Source organism: Callorhinus ursinus, unplaced genomic scaffold (assembly GCF_003265705.2).
Source record: "Callorhinus ursinus isolate GAN/ISIS: 27379988/994484 unplaced genomic scaffold, GSC_fseal_2.0 scaffold20, whole genome shotgun sequence".
Lineage (NCBI taxonomy): Eukaryota > Metazoa > Chordata > Mammalia > Carnivora > Otariidae > Callorhinus > Callorhinus ursinus.
The window spans coordinates 23,739,942-23,754,060 of record NW_027397082.1 but is presented as its reverse complement, the minus strand read 5'-3'; the positions used below and the strand labels follow the sequence as shown (position 1 = coordinate 23,754,060).

Here is a 14,119-nt window from a genome sequence, read left to right as displayed (position 1 = left end):
AATTTCATACTTGGGGCACCTGGCTGGCTCAGTCAGAGGAGCATGCGACTCCTGATCTCGGGTTGTGAGATCGAGCCCTACGCTGGGTATAGAGATTACTTAAAACGAACGAACAAATGAATGAATGAATGAATGAATAAATAACTTACTTTAAAAAATAGTAACAAATGTACCACAGGAAAAAAAAGAAAATTTCATGCTTAATAACCACAGTGTTAAGAACAGTATTATGAATCGCCATGTACCCAACACCCAGCTTCAACAACTATCTCTAATGCCAATTTCCCAGTCTCTAGTACTGCCTGTACAGTAGCCCCGCCATTATTTTAATACAAATCCCAGTCCCCGGACATATTATTTCATCTGCAAATATTTCAGCAGGAATTGCTAAAAGACAGAATATATATGCATACATCCAAAAAACCTAAAACATTTCAATAACTCCTTAACGTAAAAGATCTAATCAGTTATAACACTGCTCCAATTTTTTCAGCTTGCCAAATGACAGTGACTCCTCGAGGGGTCCAAAGATGGGGAAGTCAAATCGGAGTGTAGTTATTCTTGAGGCCACCTCGGAGAGAGCTGGGACTCAGCCTGGGCTTCCAGGACTGAGAGCATTTGCAACTGCTGCTAAGTACACGGTGTGAAGGGTGCCCCTGGAGCTGTGCAACCAAGGGGTTCTGACGGAGAGGAGGCTCTAAGAGTGAATTCCAGGTGGGGGACAAGGAAAGGAATGAGTATGACATGCTGGTGGGCCAGGGAGGAAGTAAGCTTGAAAGCAGTAGTGGTGGTCTCACCAGGGAGAATGGGAAATAAAGTAGGTCATTCCATCAGGCAGTTACACGTCAATGAAGTCTCTCTCTTTTATAAATATCAGCAGAGTCAAATCTCACCTGCACCTGGTTTTGTAATAGTTTTACTTGAACACAGCTATGCCCATTCATTTATATATTGTCTATGGTTACTTTTGTGCTACAATGGTAGAGACAAGTAGCTGAGACAGAGACCATCTGGACTACAAAGCCTAAAATATTTACTATTTGGACTTTCATAAAAAAAAAGTTTACTGATACCTGCTCTTGGCAAAGACAGGGAGTGGGATCTGTAATATGATGTTGAAGTCTAAAACTCCCATGTCACCCCTGAAGGTCAGTTTCTTTACTGATAGTCTACAGTCAGCCCTGCTTGCTCGCATAGCCAGTGGGGCATAAAGTCCCCACTGGAAACTTCTGCTTTGAGTCCTTGCAAAGGTAAGATTCCCTGCACAGATCTCTTAGTAATTTGATCTGGAGACAGACTGTGGTCCCTGTGCAAATAAAGACATTGGAGTGCTTGTGCATAGATGTCTCTCAGACCCCCAATGCCTGCTTGCACTCTCTCTCTTGCTGCCTGGTATCCTCTGCCTTTAAATGAAAGTCTTATATGGGTATTCTCTGTGGAGTCTTCTGAATCCTTTCAAATATCTGAACTTGGAAAATCTTTGCAATGATAGCTCATATTTATTTCAATATTACTGGCCTAATTAAAAAAAAAAAAAGCCTAGCAAAACAAGAACAAAAAAAGCTCAATATTCACAAACATCCATCTGGGTACTCAACCCTGGGTGCTCAACTCAACATATCAGTCAAAAATCCAGGTGCTTGAGCCCCATCCCAGAGACTGAGTGTGAAGCCTAGGAATCTCTACGCCCCTCCAGACAATTTTAATGTGTAGCCAGGATTAAGAATCACTGATATATACAGCTCCTTCTCACTAAGAAGCCTGAGGGATGAACTGCATGAAATCAACTTTACTCCTTGACATCCCCTTTGTTTGCCCTGGGATGCTGGATCCATTGGTACCTTTATTGGAAAGGTAATTTTCAGATTGGGTTACATCTATTGTACTCAAATTATTTTTACAAGCTGATAAACCTGAACTGATGGTTAGGATGGGTTAGGGATAAAATCAGGGTTGAAAAAAAACCAAACAAACCTGGACTGACAGCTTAAAAACTCCATATTATTTTTGTTCCCCAGAATCTTCCATCTTGGCAATTACCTGCTCAACAATAGATGCGAGGCGCCCCAGGGCAAGGCCACACTCATCCCCCCGGGTTACTACAGCACTTCCAAGTTTCACCACGATTCTCTTGGCATGCTTCAGCTCACTGCGGTGGGCAAAAGACTTGCCATGTGTACGACTGAGGGGTACAGTGATAAAGGGGATGTTGCTCCAAGAACGAACATGTCTGATGGCTGAAGGCTGGACACGATCTGTAGCTCCCAAAGTCAAATGCAAGAAAAAAGAAAAATATTTAATATAAATTTCTCATTAAAAAGATACACATAGGTATATATACACAATGGAATATTATGCAGCCATCAAAAGGAATGAGATCTTGCCACTTGCAATGACGTGGATGGAACTGGAGGGTGTTATGCTGAGTGAAATAAGTCAATCGGAGAAAGACATGTAACATATGACCTCACTGATATGAGGAATTCTTAATCTCAGGAAACAAACTGAGGGTTGCTGGAGTGGTGGGGGATGGGAGGGATGGGGTGGCTGGGTGATAGACATCGGGGAGGGTATGTGCTATGGTGAGCGCTGTGAATTGTGCAAGACTGTTGAATCACAGATCTGTACTTCTGAAACAAATAATGCAAGATACGTTAAGAAAAAAGAAAAAGAAGCAGATAGCAGGAGGGGAAGAATGAAGGGGAGTAAGTCGGAGGGGGAGACGAACCATTAGAGATGATGGACTCTGAAAAACAAACTGAGCGTTCTAGAGGGGAGGGGGGTGGGGGGATGGGTTAGCCTGGTGATGGGTGTTAAAGAGGGCACGTTCTGTGTGGAGCACTGGGTGTTATGCACAAACAATGAATCATGGAACACTACATCAAAAACTAATGATGTAATGTATGGTGATTAACATAACAATAAAAATTAAAAAAATAAAAAAATAAAAAGATACACATATAATATTAACCAGTTTAGCCGAAAAATAGTTTTATCATTTTTAACTGACTAAAACCAGTAAATCAAAAGCCAGTATATCCAGCATGTTCTTATTCTAGTATTACACCCAGTACACAGGTCCCAGGTACACTCAAACACTGTGAAGAGTTAAACAAAACAATCTTTCCTCAAGACAAGTTGGCAAAATATATCAAAAGTCTTAAAAACGTTCACGTCTTTTGATCCAGTAATTCTTTGTTCGGAAATTTATTCTAAGAAACTAATTAGAGATGGAAAAAAAAAGATTTATCAGAAGGCTGTTCATCAGTGTTATTTATAACAGGAAAAATCACAGAGTAAATATCCAAAAAAGGCAGGATTAACTTTTTCATAATTTTTAATAACACAGGAAAATGCTCATCATGTTAAGTTTCCTATGTGTCTAAATGCACAGAAAAAAGATGAAAATAAATCAAAATGTTAATGTTTCATTCATTGTGATTAATGAAATCACAAGTGATTTCAATTTTCTTCCTTATTCTTGTCTATGTCTTCGAAATTTAAGTAATAAAAATACACTGCTTTTATCATCAAAAAAAATGTGTGCTTTTAAAGAAACCACACCACTATAAAAAGTGAGCCTGACTAACAAAGACAATAAACAGCGAAGTAATTGGTATGAGTAGTAAAAAATCATAACTAATCCACCTACAAATTTTCTCTCTGACATGATAGCATGATTCCAGATCTCTGTTAACAATGGTTAAAAAAAACGGGATAGCTTTCTGAAGGACAAGGAATGTTGGAGTCCGATACTTTCAATCCTTTTGGATATCTACCTCTAAGCAATCCTTTCCTGATTCTTTTTTCTTGCAATGCTATACAGGATTTCTAAGGAAGCAAATATTATCTATGTATATATACCCACACATACACACACACACACTCACATATAGGTATACATAGTCTTGATTAAAAAGTACATAAAGCCTAAAGTAAAACAGTAGAAGCTGAATGTCAGCCACTTCTCAAGGGTCCAACTCCTCCTGCTGGCTGCTTACTAATTATGCATTAGCCCTTTCTCTCACAAATGAAGACTTTTCTACTTTGAGCAGGGCACACCACCACCAGTCAAAAGACTACATTTCTCAGACTTTTTGTGCAGCTAGACATGGGACTTAAGTTCTGGTTAGTGATATACATGTGAAAATGTTACGTGGGACTTCTAGGAATTTCATTCAAAAGAGAAGTGCTTCCTTCTTCCCTTCCTTCTTCCCTTCATCCATCCTGCTGCTTAGAACATGGGTATGAGGCGGGAGCTCAATTTTAGACTACAAGGAAAACATCAAGAACTTTGGAGTAACAAGAAAGGAGGAGTGTGGATGCCTAATGATTTCACAGAGCTATTCTGAAAGCCTTGGACTGCCGACCTTCTTAGAGAACCCCAGGTTCCTTTTATTTATTTTTTTTAAAGATTTTATTTATTTATTTGACAGAGAGAGACAGAGCGAGAGCAGGAACACAAGCAGGGGGAGTGGGAGAGGGAGAAGCAGGCTTCCCGCAGAGCAGAGAGCCCGATGTGGACTCGATCCCAGGACCCCGGGATCATGATCTAAGCTGAAGGCAGACGCTTAACGACTGAGCCACCCAGGCGCCCTCCCAGGTTCCTTTTAAAAGAGAGAGAGAGGGGTGCTTGGCTGGCTCCATGGGTAGGGCATGCAACTCCTGATCTCAGGGCTGTGGGTTTGAGCCCCACACTGGGTGTAGAGATTACTTAAAAATAAAAATATTTTTAAAAAAGAGAGAGAAATAGACTTCTATCCTGTTTGAGCCATTATTATTTTGGAGTTTATTACACACACCTGACCTAATTGTAACTGATACAGCAGAAAGAGTGCCCAGGCCAAGGGGCAGGTGAGGCCTTGCTAATGGATGGTCTCACTCACAACAAATGGACCTTCTCTTGGAGGGATTCCCTGATTGCAAGAAGCAAGTCAAGATGAGTATCAGGTCCTCAGTGGGACCAAACTTTAGGTACTTCCTCCTCAAAGAGTTCTCTATGTGTCATTACAGGCAATTAATAAATATTTGAATGAATCACTATAGTAATCATTCCAAGCCACTATTCTACACTGGTACTATTGCAGAGTAACTTCCTCCACTCAAATCAACCATTATCACCTCCCTTTATATTTACAGACAGATTTCCCAGATTTCTCTAGAGCCACTACCTCTAACTCCTGACCACTAACTCCTCTAACTATAATGTAGCTTCTATTGTTTTCTCTATGCTGTAACAATGGAGGGTAAAGTGAGCAGAATCTTATTCTCATGGACCAGAAGATCATTGTGTGTTCTCCTCCCTGCCTCCTTCACACACAAATCTTAGAATGAGTATTTTTTTCCTTTAAATTTTTTTATTGTTATGTTAATCACCATACATCATTAGTTTTTGATGTAGTGTTCCATGATTCATTGTTTGCGTATAACACCCAGTGCTCCACGCAGAACGTGCCCTCCTTAATACCCATCACCAGGCTAACCCATCCCCCCACCCCCCTCCTCTCTTAGAATGAATATTTTTAATGAAGCAGTAAAGAGTCCTTTTTTCCCTCTCTTAAATGACCACTTTAAAAAGTGATTATGGGGCACCTGGGTGGCTCAGATGGTTAAGCGTCTGCCTTCGGCTCAGGTCATGATCCTGGGGTCCTGGGATCGAGTCCCGCATTGGGCTCCCTGCTCCTTGGGAGCCTGCTTCTCCCTCTGCTTCTCTCTCTCTCTCTCTGTCTCTCATGAATAAATAAATAAATAAAATATTTTTAAAAAATAAAAATAAAAATAAAAAGTGATTATGTTTCAGGTTTGTGGAGATACAAGGAAGATGATATGGTCTTTTTTTCACAACAGGCTTGCAGTCCAGTTCCTTGCACAAAGTCAGTCCATCATCTGGGATGGAACTGGGACCTGGCACCCTTGCTGGACCCACAAATGGGCTGTCTCTTCCTGCTGGGGGAATCCCAGGGACTACCCGCTGGTTTGGTGTTGGGGCTAAGTTCTGTGGAGAGTTCCCTTTCTTCAGTAAGTTCATCAGTCTTCAGTGATATTATTATAAGCAATATATACACCTCAGTCTAGGCTTAAAAGTTATGTACATAGTAATTCTGGCCTCACTGACCTGATAGAAAGAGGGGTGGTAGAGGGAGAGACTTACTCCCCTAGGGTTTGGACCTGGGATCTTAGTGGCTATTTGCAAAGCTCAGAGCTACACCTAAGTACCAAGTATCCCTTTGATAGCTGTCAGGACTAGGCCTGATAGCCATTTTTCTTTCCTGTCCCTGCAGGCCTTGTCCTGTCCTGGAGAGTGCTAAGCATGGGTGGAGCAGAGTAAGACACAGATAGTGGCAAGCATGTCAGTCCAGGTGATCAAATGGCAGAAACCAATCAGAATCTAGCAGGCCAAGTTAGCATGAAATAGGCTCCTGATCCACAGTCTTTATCAGCAAAGATACCAACACACCTGGGCACCAGGCAGTCAAGGGTCATTCTGGCTATAGGCAAATGGATAACAGCAGATCAGGGCTGACAAGGTTCAAGAGGAAACAACTATGAATAAGGTTTCAAACAAGTAAAGGATCAGTTACATCCAGTGGATTCCAGCACCAGGTAGAGTTCTATGGGATCCAGCGCTTTTTGGGCTTCCTGTTCAACAATGCTGAGAACCTGTATTACTCCCAGATTGACCCTATCTTTCTTGGGGGCATTTTTGTTTTTAATGTTTTACAGTGTTTCATACTTTTTAGAGTCCATATTGAGGACTGAGAAGGCCTTGATTAGTTAGGAAAAAAACAAGGCTTCTGGAGGGGCAATCTCTTCCCATCTTCTAGGGAACCTTTAGGCTCTAAGTCCCACAGAAAAGCCATCTCCTCCTGGTTAGTATGAGAGGTATGTGTGTGCACCATATTGGGGGTGGGGGGTGAGAAAAGGGTTGTCCATATTCCTCAAAAATGCCATGCACCGTACTCCAAAGGAGAAGTCTGTTACCTTTTCAGCATCAGAGTCCTTATGCTCAGCAATCAATGAGCCTGTGTTCCAGGCCCGAACAAGAGAGGACCCTGACAGGATTTCTATCTCCCTTCCTGGCCTTCCATTTCCTTCTGTGTTTATATGTATATGCTTTCTCACTTGGCCTTTCTAAGGCTCCAGAATCCAGAGAAATCTGGATACAAAAATTGAAAAATCTAGAGAAAAGATCAGAAAATACCTCTTTCTGTGAATTAGACTAATAAGAATAAACAGTAACAATAAAAATACTGAATACTTACTATATACTAAGAGCTGTGTTAGGTATTCACACATCTTTTACAGAGGCAGAGGATATACAAAAGGACAGGTGTGGGTTCTGGAAATAGACTATCTGGGTTGGAATCTCAATCCTCTGCTTATTTGCTGTTACCGTACCTATCTCATAAGGCAAAATTCATTGATGCATGAACAAAAATTGGCACAAAATAAACACTCAATAAATATTAGCTGATATCATAGAAAAAAAAAGTGTCCACTATTGCTGTCATCATACTGAATTCTCATGACTTAAGTCTCATGAGTTAGGTATGAGTTAGTTGGTGTTATTATTAGACTCATTTTATAAATAAGGAAACTGAGGCCAGAGAAGCTGAGTAACTTGCTAACATTACCAGACTGCAAAAATGGCCACAATACTTTGAAGCTTCTTCCACCAACAGGTAGAATCTGTTCTCCCACCCCTTGAATCTGGGCCAGCCCTATGACTTCTTTTAACTAATAAAATGTAGCAGAAGTAACACTGCATAAATTCTGAGCTTAGGTCTCAAGAGGCCTTGTAGCTTCCATGCATGCTCTATTTGGGAACCCCGAAAGCATCCTATGAAGAAGCCATGTTTATTCTGCTGGAGGATGAGAGACCACATGGAACAGAGATGATCCATCATCCCAGCAGAGGTCGCCCAGCCCTCAACAATCAGCCCTGAGCCAAAGAGTTCTGACACAAACACATAAACACTGTGCAGCTGAGCCTGGTCCAACATAAAATTGTTACCTAAATCTATAGTTGTTTTAAGTCACTAAAGTTACTTAGTAAGTAAGTAGCACAGCTAATTTTAAAACCCAGAGCCCCTGGTTCCGGACCTTGATCTTTTCTCTCTTATATTCTTTATGTGAATGGGAAATAGAAATTTTTGGAAATGGAAATTTTTTTCTATTATGATGATGATGATAAGCTTCATTAGTTGATAAGCAAATTCTCTTACAATAAGGTCTGGAGACAGACTATTGGTAAGATTTAATTGCTATCAAGGAGACAGCCACTCAAAACATGATACACAGCCTTTCAACAAATGCTGCTGTAATAACTAGATGTCCACAGGCAAAACCATGAACTTTGACCTAAACCCTACGCCTTATACAAAAATTAACTCAAAATGGATCACACACTTAAATGTAAAATGTAAAGCTATAAAACTTTTAGAAAAAACATAGGAGGAAATCTTCAGGATGTAGGGCTACACAAAGCTCTTAGACTTGACCCCAAATGTACAATCAATGAAAGAAAATATTGATAAATGGGATGTCATCAAAATAAGAAAACTTTCCTCTGTGAAAAATCCTGTTAAAGGAATGAAATGATAAGCTATAAATTGGGAGAAAATACTTTCAAACCACATATCTGTAAAGGACTAGTATTTATTTATTTATTCATTTATTTTTAAAGATTTTATTTATTTGACAGAGAGAGACACAACGAGAGAGGGAACACAAGCAGGGGGAGTGAGAGAGGGAGAAGCAGGCTTCCCGCCGAGCAGGAGCCCGATATGGGGCTCGAACCCAGGACCCCGGGATCATGACCTGAGCCGAAGGCAGACGCCCAACGACTGAGCCACCCAGGCTCCCCTGTAAAGGACTAGTATTTAGAAGAGGAAGAACTCTAAAAATCCAAAGGTTAAAAAAACAATCTAATTAAAAATGAGAAAGAGACATTTCACTAAAGAGGATATAAAGATGGCCAACTAGCACAGGAAAAGATGTTCAACATTATTAGCCATTAGGGAAAAGCAAGTTAAAACCACATCGAGGTATCATTACACACTTATCACAATGTCTAAAATCAAAGAGTGACAACATCAAATGTTGATGAGGATGAAGTGAAAGCGGATTGCTCATACACCGCTGGGGTGAATGTAAAATGGTACAGCCATTCTGCAAAAACAGTTTGGTAGTTTCTTATATAACTAAACATGCAACTGCCATATGATCCAGCAACTGAACTTCTTGGGCATTTATCCCAGAGAAATGCAAACTTTGTCCACACAAAATCCTATACACAAATGCTCATAGCAGCCTTATTCATACCAGTAAGAAATAAACAACCAGATGCCGTTCAATGGGTCAATAGTTACATTAACTGTGGTATACCCAGTAATAAAAAGGAACTAACCAAGGGCGCCTGGGTGGCTCAGCTGGTTAAGCGACTGCCTTCGGCTCAGGTCATGATCCTGGAGTCCCGCATCAGGCTCCCTGCTCAGCGGGGAGTCTGCTTCTCCCTCTGACCCTCCCCCCTCTCATGCTCTATCTCATTCTCTCAAATAAATAAATAAAATCTTAAAAAAAAAAAAAGGAACCAACCGATACACACAACAACTTGGATGAATCTCCAGAGAATTATGCTGAGTAAAAACACCCAACCCCAAAGATCACATACTGTATAACTTCATTTATATAACATTTTTTGAAATGACAAAATTATAGAAATGGAGAACAGATTAGTGGTTGCCAGGGTTAGGAATGGGGAGGAGGGGGACAGCCATAAAAGAGAAAAGTGAAGGATCTTGTAGTAGTAGAAATGTCCTTATCTTGACTATATCAATGTCAATATCTGGATTGAGAAACTGGAAAAACATGTAAAGGGCATAAGAAATCTCTCTGTATTAGTTCCTACTATAGCACATGAATCTATAATGGTCTCAAAATTAAAACTAACTACAATAAAAATGAACAAAAACAGCCTGTAAAAAACTGGGAAAACAAATATAGGTAACATCTTACTTGAAAAATTTTTAAATTTTAAATTAATTAGGCTTACAAAAAGCTGTACAAAATTAATGTGTACAACCTGATGATTCTGTAAGCATACACCTGTGAAACCATCACCATAGTTGATGCCATAAAGCTATCACCTCCAGAAGTTTCACTTTATTGATAAATACAAACACTCAGAACATTTCACCACTGGCTGGAAGCAAGGCTTCCCTTGCTTACTGTCTTTGTCCGATTCTGCCAAATTATGTTTTTTTCTCCTTTAAAACCTTGCTTGAAACACACTTCCAAACTTCCCACATCCTTCTAAGTTTCCTATGGTACATACGAGATCTGGAGAGGGCTGTGGATTGGACCCAGGGCAGGAGACGCTGGCGGAAGGGCTGGGACCCGGAGCTGCAGACTTGACTCAACATGCTGCGATGTAGTCAATGATCAAAGTATCTGTAGAATGCATTTTTAAAAGATGAAAATGAAAATAACAGGCAATTAACTTTATTTTCTTCCACTTCCTCATACTCTCAGAGTAAAAGCTTGACTCTTCTGCTCCAAACTCCTTTGTATTAGGGACACTCCCACCTGCTCTGTATATAGAAAAGAGAGAGACAAGAAATGGCTCCTTCCAGGTCCCACCTCTAACCTTCCTTTCCTAGGACCTTCTTAGTTTTTATGAAAGCAAATGGCAATTAAGGATTATAAATACTCCAAGTGACAAAAAAGTTAAAATATGATGTTTCTGTATGGATACTAAATCTTCACTACAATTCCTACACCATTAGGGAGTCTCAAACAAATCAAAAACAGATCCAACATCCAATAAGCGGCCATCTCCACCTTCCTGCTATCACCTCCCCAAAGACGTCTGAAAACCACATATTTGAAATGTCTGACCCAGGCTGACACAAGAGGATGGAAAGGCCAGAGGCTACTGTCATCTTTCTTCTTGCTGCCCACAGGAATCTAAAGCACACTCTTGCATGCCTGGAAGGAGTGAAATGCCTGCAAATGGTTGGCATCTTAAATGACTATAGGCATATCCCATAGAGGATGAGTACATGGCTAAAAACCCGAGCTGGGAATATGGTGGTTATGGGCATTTTCTGGCCCTGGGTCAAACTTGAGGCTTTAGATAAAGAATAGTTTATTTCACAAAAAGGTAGGGGGTTCCCTCCTATATATACATGGAGAATAAGCCATTCATTATTGCAGCTCTCATGCTACAGGGACATTGCTGTTTTCACAAGATAAGAAAAACACTGCACCCTCTTTGCTTGCAAGCTTCTTTTTAACTTTTGCTCTATGGATTGGTGAATATATTCCAACCCTCTTAAATGTGTCTAAAAAGACTAGCAATTAGCCCCATAGTGAAGAGAAACAAGGAGTGGCATGATGGCTCTTCAATTTATATTGCACAAAGGCACAGAAAGGGGAGAGAAGAGATTGGCAGGATACATCTGCTGTAAAAGATATGTATCCAATAGGCAACAGAAAGTGTTAAGTGCTGTCTTTGTTGACTTGAGTTTGTGACAGTCTGGAAGATCCCAAGAGAAAATTATCTGCATAACATTTAAGGAGGACATAAGCCCATGGTCTTTGTGTGCTGCTTATATAAATTCCTTCGGTAATTGTTTTTGTTTGTTTTTTAAGGATTTTATTTATTTGTCAGAGAGAAGGCGAGAGAGAGAGAGAGCTCGTGTGCACAAGCAGGGGGAGCAGCAGAGGGAGAGGGAGAAGCAGGCTCCCCGCTGAGCAAGGAGCCAGATGCGGGACTCGATCCCAACACCCCGGGATCACAACCTGAGCCAAAGGCAGATGCTTAACCGACAGAGGCACCCAGGCATCCCTCCTTCAGTAATTGTTGCTAAGCAATTACTCACATATGAATTCTCTAACAGGAATGCCAAGAGGGTAAAAGAATCAAATTGTGACACTAAAATTCTAGTTCTGTCTCCTTCATGAAAACTTTCTCAGCAGCTCTAGCATTCAAAGTTGGATATAATCCTATAGGTTAGCTTTTAACTGGTTTATGTGTTACTGTTGCTTTTTCCACCTGGATTATAAATTTCCCACTGACAGCATAGTACACTGGAGAGGGAACATGGATTGTGGAGTTGGACAGACTGGGGTTTCAGCTCTGGGCTTGCTACACAAGCGGTGTACCTTTTGGAAGGTTACTGAATCTTTCAAAGCCTCAGTTTCGTCTTTTGTAAATCAGGGACGGTAACAGGAAGAACCTCTCGGGATTGTGAGAATTAAATGAGACAATGCATGGAATCTTGGGTACAACAGATGCTCAACAAATGTCAGCTGTGCTTCTTTTAGGCACTAATGATGTCCTACAACTTTCTATTTCCTTCAGAATGTGTCACAGGCATAAGAATTCAATAAATATTCTCTGATGGATATAATCACGAAATATGCTTATTGATTGCTTACCTCTCTCTTATCTAAGTGAAAGCTCTGAATGTTCAAGGTCACTAACTTGTCAGGTTCAAGACCGACCTAGAAACCAAGCCTTCCTGCCCTCCCCCCTATACCACACCTCTGATTGACTGCAACGAATGGTTCTCCTGCCAGAGTTTATTATGCTCTCAAAAAGCAGACAGCTGATTCCAGGGAGCAAAGGGTATGTGTATGTCTAGACTCAAGTGCCGTCGGTTAAAAAAAAGTTTCCATGTTTTGACTCAGGCCATTTCTCAAGTACCTCTTTTACTCGTCTTAAACAGAATGCCTTTATCTTACTGATTTGGACAAAGAACTGAACTTTAGTCCCAACAAACTTCACCCAGAAACACAGGCTTGGTATATGGTTCACTACTCAAAGACAAAGACGGTGTGATAAATCTCGCCGCCTCAGAGAGAAGGGAATAATGATGGGGGGCGGGGGAGTCTAGGTGCTCCCTGCTGTGCCACGGAGGTACTACTCACAGACCGTGTGCCACACTGCAAAGGGCGGTCGTGAGTGAACTCCCCCGCTGCTGGGGGCCTGGTTTTTGAAAGAGAGGGTCACGAAAGCCCAGGGGGCGTGGGGAAGCGCAGGGGACCACACACAGGCTGCTGAGAGTCGGCGTGTGGCCGGTTATAAACCAGGATACATCACCAGCAGCGAGGCAGATGCACTGGAAGCTGACTCCGGACTCCCGGAGAGGGGTCCGCTGAGCCCTGAGGCCTCCACCTGGACCAGTTCCTCCACGTGGGAGTAACCAAGGGCGGCCGCAGAAGTCAGGGGCCCCAAGCCCCTCGGACCCTGGAGCCTCCCCGCCCGGGCGTATGGGACCACAAGGGCGGCCAGGGCGACCTGGGCCGCCCAGCCAGCCGCCACCGGTCGCCGCGAGCCTCCCGCCCGGCCGGCGCCCCAGCAGCCCCCGGGGTCGCCCGCGGGCCAGCGTGCACCCCCTCCTCCGCCGCGGCCCGCGCGCCCCATTAGCCCCCGCGGAAGTGCCGGCGCCGCGCCCTCCCCGCTGCGTACCTGCTTCACGCCGCCGCCCGACCTCACCGCCCTGGCCCGCCGCCTCGTCCGCACTCCACGCCGGGCAGATTCTGGGGCCGGCTTACTCTCCTTTTTCTTCCGTCCACGTCCCGCAAGATGACGTTACGTCAGCGGCGTTGGTGTAAACGAAGGCCGCGGAGCCTCCGCTGTTGACGTGGGGCGAAGGGCCGAGCCGGAGCTACGCCGCGGCAACAGCGTAGGCGCCTTGGAGAATCTGGTCTGAGCTCCACGTGGCGGGCCCCGCCCGCCCAGGCCCGGGCAGACGCAGGGAGGCGGGGCTCGACATCTGGGGGTGCACGTCCACGTCCCGCTAGGGGATAGGGGCCCCACCAGGCTTCACAGGGAGGGGGGAAATATCCCTAGCTCCCGTAGGTGCTGGTAGATTCCATAAGGTGTGTCTGTCAGTATTGAGCTTATATCCCAGGCGCGCCTCAGAAATAGGTTGGTGCAACTTGCACATACTTGTATTTACAGAACCTACACTTTCGGCAAATTTCTGCTGTTTAAATGCGAAAATTTTGTCACTGCGATAAAATGATTTACCCCCTAGTCGTCTGGAGCTTTCCCCAAAGGTCCCAGCCCAACTCTTGTTCGGCAAGCACATTGGTGAGAGTATTGCAT

At 42.8% G+C, this 14,119-nt stretch overlaps 1 protein-coding gene across 8 annotated transcripts in view; it reads right to left on the bottom strand.

Annotated features, from left to right (window-relative positions):
* Nucleotides 1–13,659, bottom strand: part of ALDH18A1 (aldehyde dehydrogenase 18 family member A1) — a 40,060-nt gene extending 26,401 nt beyond the window's left edge. Inside the window, exons 1-3 of one of the 8 annotated variants that reach the window (XM_073904414.1) lie at nucleotides 13,478–13,659; nucleotides 10,337–10,452; nucleotides 2,041–2,264 (exon numbers count right to left, since the gene is read on the bottom strand). In XM_073904414.1, the coding sequence (XP_073760515.1) occupies nucleotides 2,041–2,264; nucleotides 10,337–10,424 (312 nt within the window). In that variant the 5' untranslated portion in view covers nucleotides 10,425–10,452; nucleotides 13,478–13,659. Of the gene's footprint in view, nucleotides 1–2,040; nucleotides 2,265–10,336; nucleotides 10,453–13,108; nucleotides 13,268–13,477 lie in introns of those variants that run through there. The other 7 variants (XM_073904413.1, XM_073904417.1, XM_073904416.1 and 4 more) reach the window with 7 other exon arrangements.
* Nucleotides 13,660–14,119: the final 460 nt, after the last annotated feature.